At 37.9% G+C, this 12,494-nt stretch overlaps 1 protein-coding gene across 1 annotated transcript in view; it reads right to left on the reverse strand.

The window, feature by feature from the left end:
• Positions 1-12,494, reverse strand: part of LOC137426902 (voltage-dependent calcium channel gamma-2 subunit-like) — a 63,398-nt gene that overhangs the window by 5,616 nt on the left and 45,288 nt on the right. The window contains exons 2-3 of the mRNA XM_068115904.2: positions 617-694; positions 345-485 (exon numbers count right to left, since the gene is read on the reverse strand). Of these exons, the coding sequence (XP_067972005.1) occupies positions 345-485; positions 617-694 (219 nt within the window). The remainder of the gene's footprint in view (positions 1-344; positions 486-616; positions 695-12,494) is intronic.

The following is a 12,494-nucleotide window of genomic DNA, read 5'->3' on the forward strand; positions in this document are numbered from 1 at the left end:
GGAAAAATTGCAACTAACCACTTTTACAAACATGCAGTATTTAACAAAAGAACTTGTGAATCATTTTTCAGGATAAGGATTTTAAAAGTACTGGAATTGGATAAATGGGTTTTGATTATAAAGGTGGAAATTTAATTGAAATACTGAACTCTGGAATAAATATTTTGAGGAGGGAAGGGGATGTGTGGAGCAAATGGGACATGCTCTGTGGAAGCTTTTTTGTTTCCGAGGCTTGAATTGACAAGATGTGAATTCAAGAAACATCGCAGCCATTTGCATACACATAAAGAGTGGTACAAACAAAGCACGTGTTCAAGATGGCAGCCATATGGGCCTCTTCATACCTGCAGATACAAAGAAAATCCCAGCAGTCAAGATGATATTGTTCTTGGACTTGTACAACCTGCTGGCAGCGATGCTAAGTCCTCCAAAGAGCAGCAAGGTGACGCTCAGAATGGGGAAGATGCTTGAAGCACGCACCATGCCTGGAGGAGAAGCGCGTTCACCTGGTCAACACCACCAATTTATACAAGCCATGGTCAATACGAGAAATTATTAAGTGAATAACCTGTTGGACCCAAAAGAAAACAAAATAATTGCAACAGTGGGAACGTACGTAGCAAGTACTCGGCCGAGTCGAAGTCGGTGTTCTCTGGGAAATGGTCGATGATCTTGCAGTAACCTTTGCGTGTTCCTGCATTCGACAATGGACGATTCAACAACAATGGACGATTCAACAACAATGGACGCTTCAACAACAATGGACGCTTTGAGAACTTGCTGCTTGATATTGATCAAATCTAGTAATTCAGTTGTTGAAATCTGACTTTTGTGTCACTTTTGGTGTCAGTGTTCCACAGCATTACAAATGCCTCTTCCTACAGGAGGTGGACCTTCAAATATGAAACTTGGTGAACATGTTGGGGAGGATCTTCGGTGTAAATGCTTAGTGAGTCATCCATAGGTGCATAGACACATCTTATGTTTTGCAACATACGAGTAATTAGACCAAATTAAATGTTAAAGGTCAGTTTCTTGATTCTCAAATTGTTTTCATATTTATTCACCTCGCCCATTCTCAAATAGACGAGAGGATGCATATGTGTCTGTACGTGTCGTTGGTTATCTACATTTGGGGCTGTCAGAAGGTGGAACGGAGTCCTCCCAGGACACAAAGTATCCACCACCGCTTCGGTAGAAACCTATTGATAGAATAAGGAAGACGCCTATTGATTTTGAGGTCAAAGGTCATCTTGATGTCAAATTTCTAAAATTGACATTTTTAAAATCCGATTGACTTGAAAGTTCAACAGCAATTGCGCACAGTGCCTCACTGAATTGGGAAACCAACTATTTTAAGGTCAAAGGTCAGCTCAAGGTAAGTTCAACAGCAATTGCGCACAGTGCCTCACTGAATTGGGAAACCAACTATTTTAAGGTCAAAGGTCAGCTCAAGGTAAGTTCAACAGCAATTGTGCACAGTGCCTCACTGAATTGGGAAACCAACTATTTTAAGGTCAAAGGTCAGCTCATGGTAGTTCAACGGCAATTGCGCACAGTGCCTCACTGAATTGGGAAACCAACTATTTTAAGGTCAAAGGTCAGCTCAAGGTAAGTTCAACAGCAATTGCACACAGTGCCTCACTGAATTGGGAAACCAACTATTTTAAGGTCAAAGGTCAGCTCAAGGTAAGTTCAACAGCAATTGCGCACAGTGCCTCACTGAATTGGGAAACCAACTATTTTAAGGTCAAAGGTCAGCTCAAGGTAAGTTCAACAACAATTGCGCACAGTGCCTCACTGAATTGGGAAACCAACTATTTTAAGGTCAAAGGTCAGCTCAAGGTAAGTTCAACAGCAATTGCGCACAGTGCCTCACTGAATTGGGAAACCAACTATTTTAAGGTCAAAGGTCAGCTCAAGGTAAGTTCAACAGCAATTGCGCACAGTGCCTCACTGAATTGGGAAACCAACTATTTTAAGGTCAAAGGTCAGCTCAAGGTAAGTTCAACAGCAATTGCGCACAGTGCCTCACTAAATTGGGAAACCAACTATTTTAAGGTCAAAGGTCAGCTCAAGGTAAGTTCAACAGCAATTGCGCACAGTGCCTCACTGAATTGGGAAACCAACTATTTTAAGGTCAAAGGTCAGCTCAAGGTAAGTTCAACAGCAATTGCGCACAGTGCCTCACTAAATTGGGAAACCAACTATTTTAAGGTCAAAGGTCAGCTCAAGGTAAGTTCAACAGCAATTGCACACAGTGCCTCACTGAATTGGGAAACCAACTATTTTAAGGTCAAAGGTAAGTTCAACAGCAATTGTGCACAGTGCCTCACTAAATTGGGAAACCAACTATTTTAAGGTCAAAGGTCAGCTCAAGGTAAGTTCAACAGCAATTGCGCACAGTGCCTCACTGAATTGGGAAACCAACTATTTTAAGGTCAAAGGTCAGCTCAAGGTAAGTTCAACAGCAATTGCGCACAGTGCCTCACTGAATTGGGAAACCAACTATTTTAAGGTCAAAGGTCAGCTCAAGGTAAGTTCAACAGCAATTGCGCACAGTGCCTCACTAAATTGGGAAACCAACTATTTTAAGGTCAAAGGTCAGCTCAAGGTAAGTTCAACAGCAATTGCACACAGTGCCTCACTGAATTGGGAAACCAACTATTTTAAGGTCAAAGGTAAGTTCAACAGCAATTGTGCACAGTGCCTCACTAAATTGGGAAACCAACTATTTTAAGGTCAAAGGTCAGCTCAAGGTAAGTTCAACAGCAATTGCGCACAGTGCCTCACTGAATTGGGAAACCAACTATTTTAAGGTCAAAGGTCAGCTCAAGGTAATGTGTCTAAAATCATCAGTTTTCATCTGAAAAATCATCACTTTCATTCTATTAACTCAAAAATTAAACAGCAATTACATAGTGCATCACTAAATTGGGAAAGCAACTATTTTTGAGGTCAAACGTCAACTCAAGGTCAAACTTCTAAAATCATAAATGTTTGTCTGAAAAATTGTCCATTTTCATCCGCTTAATTGAAAATTAAACAGCAATTGCATATTGCATCACTGGATTGGGAAGGCAACTATTTTTGAGGTTGAGTCTAAGGTCAACTCACAATCAAACTTCTACAATCATCAATTTTCATCTGAATGAACTGAACTTTGATTAAGATCGTCAATTTACATCTTAATGAAATGCAAAACCACAAAACTGGGAAAAAACCAAATTGAACCTGAAAAAAACCATATTATATACCAAAACCAAACCATAAACCAAAAAACCATAAGCCTGGGAAAACCACATTTCAAATCTGGCCTCCGAAGCCAGTCGCCGACTCGGCATCCTCCATTGTGTGAAGTCCTTCCTCGGCACACCTGAGCTCCTCACCACATACAAGGCTTTCATCCGCAGCTCAATGGAATACTGCTCTCCCCTCCGGGCTGGTGCTCCTGCCTCACACCTAGCTCGGCTTCACGCTGTTGAAACCAAAGCTTTCAGAATCATTGGAATCTCCCGCGATGACGCTAACTCCAAGGGCCTTTCACTCACTCACCGCAGGCAGGTTGGTGGTCTTTCCGTCTTCTACCGACTCCTCTCCGGCCTTGCCCCCCCAGCTCTCTCTGGGCTCTGTCCCCCAAAGATTCCTACAGGTCGCACAAGATCTGCCTGCACCCCTCTTATGGTTAAACTGCCAAAATCAAGACTCTCTGCTCACCTTCATTCCTTCAAATGTTTTGCAATATACGAGTGAAATATATGCTTTCTCTTTACTCCCGCCTCTGGAACAAACTCCCACACTCCCTTCAATCCCTCTCCTCCCTCCAGTTCTTTAAAACAGCTGTTCACCACTATCTCTCATCTTCCCCCATCCAAAACCTTGATCTTTTCTACCCCCATTAAAACACCCCAAATCCGCCTCTTTAAATCCCCAACTCCTTTCCTGAAATTCCTAGAAGTGTTCATTTGCTTTATACCGTGTACCCCTGCCTCCTCCCCCAGCCCTCCCCCTTCCACAGATCTACTGACGTCCTTGTTCTCTTCTGTTGTTGTGCTTGTGTGCTTCCCTCTCTCCCCCTCCTGTCTCCCGCTCCCTTCATCGCATGTTTTATGTGTCTGTGCATGTTTTCATGTTCAATGTGTTCGCTCTTACACGAGCCACGATTCTGTATAAAATAAAATAAGAAATGGACAATTTGATGTATCCATGGCAACTTTTTTTGGGGGGGGAAGGGGGTGGTTTGCAAGTATTGTGCTCTGAATGACAACTTTCTTGATTGTTTGTCTGTCTGTCTGTCTGTCTGTTTGTGAACAAGATATCTCAAAAAGTTATAGACAGATTCGGAAGAATTTTGGCGGAGGGGTTAAGTAAGTGACAGACGAAATGATTATATTTTGGTGAAGATCTGGATCTGAGAATTTTTAAAGCGATTTTTCGCCATTGAAAGATAGGGCAAAAAAACTATACATCACACAAAGGGGGGAAAAGGGTTCATATAAAGGGGCGCAATTTGATTCATACAGCTGCATGAAGAAGGAAATGTATTTTAACCCATATGTGGGCGCCCCTTTATATGAACTTTTCTAGAACATTACTTGGTTCCTCATGAGAACACAAGGGTAGTACAGCATGCACACGAGATTTTTGGAATGTCCTTTATTTTCTATTGTTCGACATTTTCTACAAGCTATGGAATGTCCCTTCTTTTCCATACCTTGCCACATGGCACATACCCTTATATAAAGGGGCCTTTACTCTGCCCTTGACATTTTTCCCAAGAATGTCTTTCATTTCTATGGCCGCAACAGGTGGCCATCACAACGATGGATGAAAAAATACATGGAGACATCACATACATGAATTAAATCACATGAATTAAAAACCAACCTATTTCCCACGGTATGTATGGGGATCCTGCCCGATACTGTAAACCATCGATCATATTGCTCGTCATGAAATATGGTATCAATCCAATCCTGGACAAAGAAAAAAAATTGCTGTCATTCTTTTTGTGCCTCTTTCATTCTCTCGGCACGCAACTTCATCCTATATTGATTACTACCGAAGTCGAAATTTTTGTACGTCCAACTTTTTGGGTTCACACCTATGAGCCAAGCAAAACATCTGGCACTTAGGTGGAATTTGTTTTGAAAGCCATTAATTAGATGTATTGGCCGATGTATATTCGAAGTTTCAGGTAGTTTCAATGCATAGCCTTTGATATATGAGCGCCAACACATTTCGGACGGACGGACGGACTGACAAGACACCAACATTGATTCGAGGGTTTTCCTTAATAAAACTCAAGAATGCGGAAATGAATGTTGCTCGATGTACAAAGCATTTACTTCTGAAATTTGCAGCCAATTTGATCCAGCAGAAGCCGAGTTTGCGCCTCCTTTGATAATAACAAATTTGACTTCACTGTTCCAATACTTATGGAAGGCACTGCATGTGGAATAATAGCCGGCGAAGCCGGTGTTGTGAATAAACGCGTACGTATTATGTTGAAAAACCAGATTTTGCTGGATCCTTTGAGAATTACAAGCTTTGACGCACCAAATCACTCCATGGAGGCCGCCATCTTGCGGATGCGGAAGTACACATAAAAATTGAGAAAAAGTTAAATAGGAGTTTGTTTCACCCGTCTTTTTTTGATTCACCATCTAATGCACCTCTAATTTGTAATTAAAATACTTTAAGACCAACCTCGTTCCCCGGGCCCACACGGGCCCTGGTTATCTTCAACGAAAATTGTAACCAAACACAGGAACCAATGAGATTCGAGCATTTGAAAAAATATTTGAAAAACCAAATCGCTCCATGGAGGCCGCCATCTTGCGGATGCGGAAGTATGCATAAAAAATTGAGAAAAAGTTAAATAGGAGTTTGTTTCACCCGTCTTTTTTTGATTCACAATCTTATGCACCTCTAATTTGTAATTAAAATACTTTAAGACCAACTTCGTTCCCCGGGCCCGCACGGGCCCTGGTTATCTTCAACGAAAATCGTCACCAAACACAGGAACCAATGAGATTCGAGCATTTGAAAAAATATTTGAAAAACCAAATCGCTCCATGGAGGCCGCCATCTTGCGGATGCGGAAGTATGCATAAAAAATTGAGAAAAAGTTAAATAGGAGTTTGTTTCACCCGTCTTTTTTTGATTCACAATCTTATGCACCTCTAATTTGTAATTAAAATACTTTAAGACCAACCTCGTTCCCTGGGCCCACACGGGCCCTGGTTATCTTCAACGAAAATCGTCACCAAACACCGGAACCAATGACATTCGAGCATTTGAAAAAATATTTCAAAAAAGCTTTTTACCACATTTCCGAGGCTGAAAACGGCATCAAATATTCTAAAATTGACGAAGAATTATTTGTTAGAAATCTCGCGGCCGTCGGGGATAGTTTTTCACGGCCGGGAATATCCGAAGTTGAGACGGAATTCACCAAATTAATCAAGAAGGAAATTTTATAAATTTTAATCTCATCCAGAATGCAAATGGTGTCATTTTGAACTCGGTACGGTACCTACTACACCTACCTACTACCAACTACCTAACCTACTGATGCAATAGTGATGGGTAAAATAGTGGCAAGAGGCTTTCGCTTCGCCGGCTCATTGTGGCTTTGCAGTCGGGTACTAGTAGCCGGCGAAGCCGGTGTTGTGAATGAACGCGTATTATGTTGAACAGCCAGATTTTGCTGGATCCTTTGAGAATTTCGAAGCTTTGACGCACCAAATCGCTCCATGGAGGCCGCCATCTTGCGGATGCGGAAGTATGCATAAAAAATAGCGGTAAAGTTCAATAGAGGCTTTGGCTTCGCCGGCTCATTGCGGCTTTGCAGTCGGGTCATATTATAAACTATAAAGTGTGGCTGAACCAGTGGATGGGCTTTTCCGAGAAAACGATGGGGAAGGTGGAGGAGCAAAGCTCTGTGCAGAACTTTTTAGTGGCCTCTGTGCAGATGGGATACAGGGTGGCCATTCACAGCAGCAGACCCACAACCCGGTCATCTTGATATGCACGCCTGATGCCACATTTGCAAAATGTTCAATATCAACATTGATGCTTTCAGTGAAATGAGATTCACCAATTTTATCAATTAACACAGGCAACATCTACCTATTTCTGGAGTGGACCACCAGCTGTTGAGAAAAATAAGGTCATGGTGTTGTCCCACAATAGCTAACCCATTGCTATGAAGACTGAAATTACAAATAAGATGCAAAAGTACCCACATCCCAAGAATGAGCAGCTGATGACCGCAGACCACCTCACGATTATTAGCGCATGCGCACCAACCATGACCAACGATGACACAAACAAGGAAAAGTTTGATGGAGATCTTGTTCGGTTAATTCGAGCAACCTAAAGGGAGATAACTTGTAATCCTGGGTGACTTTAACGCGAAAGTGGGCTCAGACTATCTATCACCTTTAGGCACAGGTAATTGGAAAGCATGGAGTTCAAAGCTGAAACAGCAATGGACTCTTGCTGCTGTCAGCATGAATTAACAATCACTAACAGATGGTTTGAGCAGGTAGACACATAGGAAACCACGTGAATGCATCCCAGAACGAAGGTCCAGAATATGATTGACTTATCATTGTCAGATGATGTGACATTGAAGATATAATGATGATCACAGTTAGGAAAACCCAGAAAAGGTCAAACTGGCCACCAGGTATTGTTGAGAATCCTCGCCATTAATCCAAAGGTGAGGGTAAACCAGAGGGGCTTCAAACTTGTAAAAAGACGAAACTTTAGTGCTTTGACGAACCAAATAACCCAATAAAAACAAAAGACAAAATAATTTTTTTGCAGGCAAAATAATGGTGGAAGAGTTCTTCAGCAGATTGAGCAGTGATTGGACCAGGAACCACAGGCAGAAAGTCAAGAGGAGAGTTGGGACTAATAAAGTAGAGGTCTTCACGTCGGAGAGTAGTTATTAATGCATGGAATGGTCTCCCTCCTAAGGTGGTGGCAGCAGAAAGAGTAGACCTTTATGCCTCCGCCGACGAAGTCGTATATTCAGGTGTCCGCCTGGATGTCCGTCCGTCCATGATAGGTTTTCGTTACCGCGACAACTTGAGAACGGTTGAAGGAATCCTGAAGGAGTCGTAGTCAAACTTGGTACAGGTGTGTATCATGATGTGAAGATGAACTGATCAGATTTTGGGGGTCCTGAGGTCAAAGGTCAGAGGTCACGTCAGGTAAAAATGTGATAACTTGAGAACAGCTGAATGTATTTAAATCAAACTTGATACAAGTATTAAAATGATGTAATATTGAGGGCGGAGACATTATCGGTCGACGTGACGTCGAAGATTGTCGTTCTCGTTGTTTTTTATTATATATATAAAATCAAGGCTCGTGGGAAAGATAAACCACAGAATGGATCAGGACACAACAGCACAACATGAACAGCAGAAACAGAGGGGGAGACACCAACAGCAGGGCCGAATGACAATGTATATTTAGGCCAATGATGACAAAAGTATCATCAACATAGCGAACCCACAACTTTGGTTTATAGATGGAAAATACCAGCGATGCTAATGGGTGCAGCACAGCTTGTGCTATATGATCCCCGATATTCGTGATCCCATAGGTGTGCCTTTTATTTGCTTACCGAGTTGAAATTTGTTTATTTGCTTACCTTTTATGTGCTTACGGAGTTGAAATTTGTTTATTTGCTTTCCTTTTATTTGCTTACCAACTTGAAATCTGTTTATTTGCTTACTTTTTATCTGCTTACCAAGTTGAAATTTGTTTATTTGCTTACCTTTTATCTGCTTACCAGGTTGAAATTTGTTTATTTGCTTACATTTTATGTGCTTACCGAGTTGAAATTTGTTTGTTTGCTTACCTTTTATTTGCTTACTGGGTTGAAATCTGTTTATTTGCTCACCTTTTATTTGCTTGCCAAGTTGAAATTTGTTTGTTTGCTTACCATTTATGTGCTTACTAAGTTGAAATTTGTTTATTTGCTTACCTTTTAAGTGCTTACCAAGTTGAAATCTGTTTATTTGCTTACCTTTTATTTGCTTACCAAGTTGAAATTTGTTTATTTGCTTACCTTTTATGTGCTTACCAAGTTGAAATTTGTTTATTTGCTTACCTTTTATGTGCTTACCAAGTTGAAAATTGTTTATTTGCTTAGCTTATATTTGCTTACCAAGTTGAAATTTGTTTATTTGCTTACCTTTTATGTGCTTACCAAGTTGAAAATTGTTTATTTGCTTACCTTTTATTTGCTTACCAAGTTCAAATTTGTTTATTTGCTTACCTTTTATTTGCTTACCGAGTTGAAATTTGTTTATTTGCTTACCTTTTATGTGCTTACGGAGGCAAAATTTCTTTATTTGCTTACATTTTATGTGCTTACCGAGTTGAAATTTGTTTATTTGCTTACCTTTTATTTGCTTACCAAGTTGAAATCTGTTTATTTGCTTACCTTTTATTTGCTTGCCAAGTTGAAATTTGTTTGTTTGCTTACCATGTATGTGCTTACTCAGTTGAAATTTGTTTATTTGCTTACCTTCTATGTGCTTACCTAGTTGAAATTTGTTTATTGCTTTCCTTTTATTTGCTTACCAAGTTGAAATTTGTTTATTTGCTTACCTTATATTTGCTTACAATGTTGAAATTTGTTTATTTCCTTACCTTTTATTTGCTTACCAAATTGAAATGTGTTGGTTGCTTACATTTTATGTGCTTACCAAGTTGAAAATTGTTTTTTTGTTTACCTTTTATTTGCTTACCAAGTTGAAATTTGTTTATTAGCTTACCTTTTATGTGCTTACCAAGTTGAAAATTGTTTGCTTGCTTACCTTTTATGTGCTTAATAAGATGCAATTTGTTTATTTGCTTACCTTTTATGTGCTTACCAAGTTGAAATTTGTTTATTTGCTTACATTTTATCTGCTTACCAAGTTGAAATTTGTTTATTTGCTTACCTTTTATGTGCTTACCAAGTTGAAATTTGTTTATTTGCTTACCTTTTATCTGCTTACCAAGTTGAAATGTGTTTATTTGCTTACCTTTTATCTGCTTACCAAGTTGAAATTTGTTTATTTGCTTACCTTTTATGTGCTTACCTGGTTGAAATTTGTTTATTTGCTTAGCTTATATTTGCTTACCAAGTTGAAATTTTGTTTATTTGCTTACCTTTTATTTGCTTACCAAGTTGAAAATTGTTTATTTGCTTACCTTTTATTTGCTTACCAAGTTCAAATTTGTTTATTTGCTTACCTTTTATTTGCTTACCGAGTTGAAATTTGTTGATTTGCTTACCTTTTATGTGCTTACGGAGATGAAATTTCTTTATTTGCTTACATTTTATGTGCTTACCGAGTTGAAATTTGTTTATTTGCTTACCATGTATGTGCTTACTAAGTTGAAATTTGTTTGTTTGCTTACCTTTTATGTGCTTACCTAGTTGAAATTTGTTTATTGCTTTCCTTTTATTTGCTTACCAAGTTGAAATTTGTTTATTTGCTTACCTTTTATTTGCTTACAATGTTGAAATTTGTTTATTTCCTTACCTTTTATTTGCTTACAAATCTGAAATGGGTTTATTTGCTTACCTTTTATTTGCTTACCAAATTGAAATGTGTTGGTTGCTTACATTTTATGTGCTTACCAAGTTGAAAATTGTTTTTTCGTTTACCTTTTATTTGCTTACCAAGTTGAAATTTGTTTATTAGCTTACCTTTTATGTGCTTACCAAGTTGAAAATTGTTTATTTGCTTACCTTTTATGTGCTTACCAAGTTGAAATTTGTTTGTTTGCTTACCTTTTATGTGCTTAATAAGATGCAATTTGTTTATTTGCTTACCTTTTATGTGCTTACCAAGTTGAAATTTGTTTATTTGCTTACATTTTATCTGCTTACCAAGTTGAAATTTTTTTATTTGCTTACCTTTTATGTGCTTACCAAGTTGAAATTTGTTTATTTGCTTACCTTTTATCTGCTTACCAAGTTGAAATGTGTTTATTTGCTTACATTTTATCTGCTTACCAAGTTGAAATTTGTTTATTTGCTTACCTTTTATGTGCTTACCAAGTTGAAATTTGTTTATTTGCTTCCCTTTTATGTGCTTTCCAAGTTGAAATGGGTTTATTTGCTTACCTTTTATTTGCTTACCAAGTTTAACTGTTTGTTTGCTTACATTTTATGTGCTTACCAAGTTGAACTTTGTTTGTTTGCTTACATTTTATGTGCTTACAAAGTTGCAATTTCTTTATTTGATTACCTTTTATGTGCTTACCTAGTTGAAAATTGTTTATTTGATTACCTTTTATGTGCTTACCAAGTTGAAAATTGTTTATTTGCTTACCTTTTATGTGCTTACCAAGTTCAAATTTGTTTATTTGCTTACATTTTATTTGCTTACCGAGTTGAAATTTGTTTATTTGCTTACCTTTATGTGCTTACGGAGTTGAAATTTGTTTATTTGCTTACCTTTTATCTGCTTACCAAGTTGGAATTTGTTTATTTGCTTACCTTTTATGTGCTTACCAAGTTGAAATCTGTTTATTTGCTTACCTTTTATTTGCTTACCAAGTTGAAATTTGTTTGTTTGCTTACCTTTTATGTGCTTACCAAGTTGAAATTTGTTTATTTGCTTACCATTTATGTGCTTACCAAGTTGAAATTTGTTTATTTGCTTACCTTTTATTTGCTTACCAAGTTTAACTGTTTGTTTGCTTACCTTTTATTTGCTTACCAAGTTGAAATTTGTTTATTTGCTTACCTTTTATGTGCTTACCAAGTTGAAATTTGTTTATTTGCTTACCTTTTATGTGCTTACCAAGTTGAAAATTGTTTATTTGCTTACCTTTTATTTGCTTACCAAGTTCAAATTTGTTTATTTGCTTACCTTATATTTGCTTACCGAGTTGAAATTTGTTTATTTGCTTACCTTTTATGTGCTTACGGAGTTGAAATTTCTTTATTTGCTTACCTATTATTTGCTTACCGAGTTGAAATTTGTTTATTTGCTTACCTTTTATGTGCTTATGGAGTTGAAATTTGTTTATTTGCTTACCTTTTATCTGCTTACCAAGTTGAAATTTGTTTATTTGCTTACCTTTTATCTGCTTACCAAGTTGAGATTTGTTTATTTGCTTACCTTTTATGTGCTTACCAAGTTGCAATCTGTTTATTTTCTTACCTTTTATTTGCTTACCAAGTTGAAATTTGTTTGTTTGCTTACCTTTTGTGTGCTTACCAAGTTGAAATTTGTTTATTTTCTTACCATTTATGTGCTTACCAAGTTGAAATTTGTTTATTTGCTTACCTTTTATGTGCTTACCAAGTAGAAAATTCTTTATTTGCTTACATTTTATGTGCTTACCAAGTGGAAATCTGTTTATTTGCTTACCAAGTTGAAATTTGTTTATTTGCATACCTTTTATGTGCTTACCAAGTTGAAATGTGTTTATTTGCTTACCTTTGATGTGCTTACCAAGTTGAA

Source organism: Myxine glutinosa, chromosome 5 (assembly GCF_964187855.1).
Source record: "Myxine glutinosa chromosome 5, kmMyxGlut1.1, whole genome shotgun sequence".
Taxonomy (NCBI): domain Eukaryota; kingdom Metazoa; phylum Chordata; class Myxini; order Myxiniformes; family Myxinidae; genus Myxine; species Myxine glutinosa.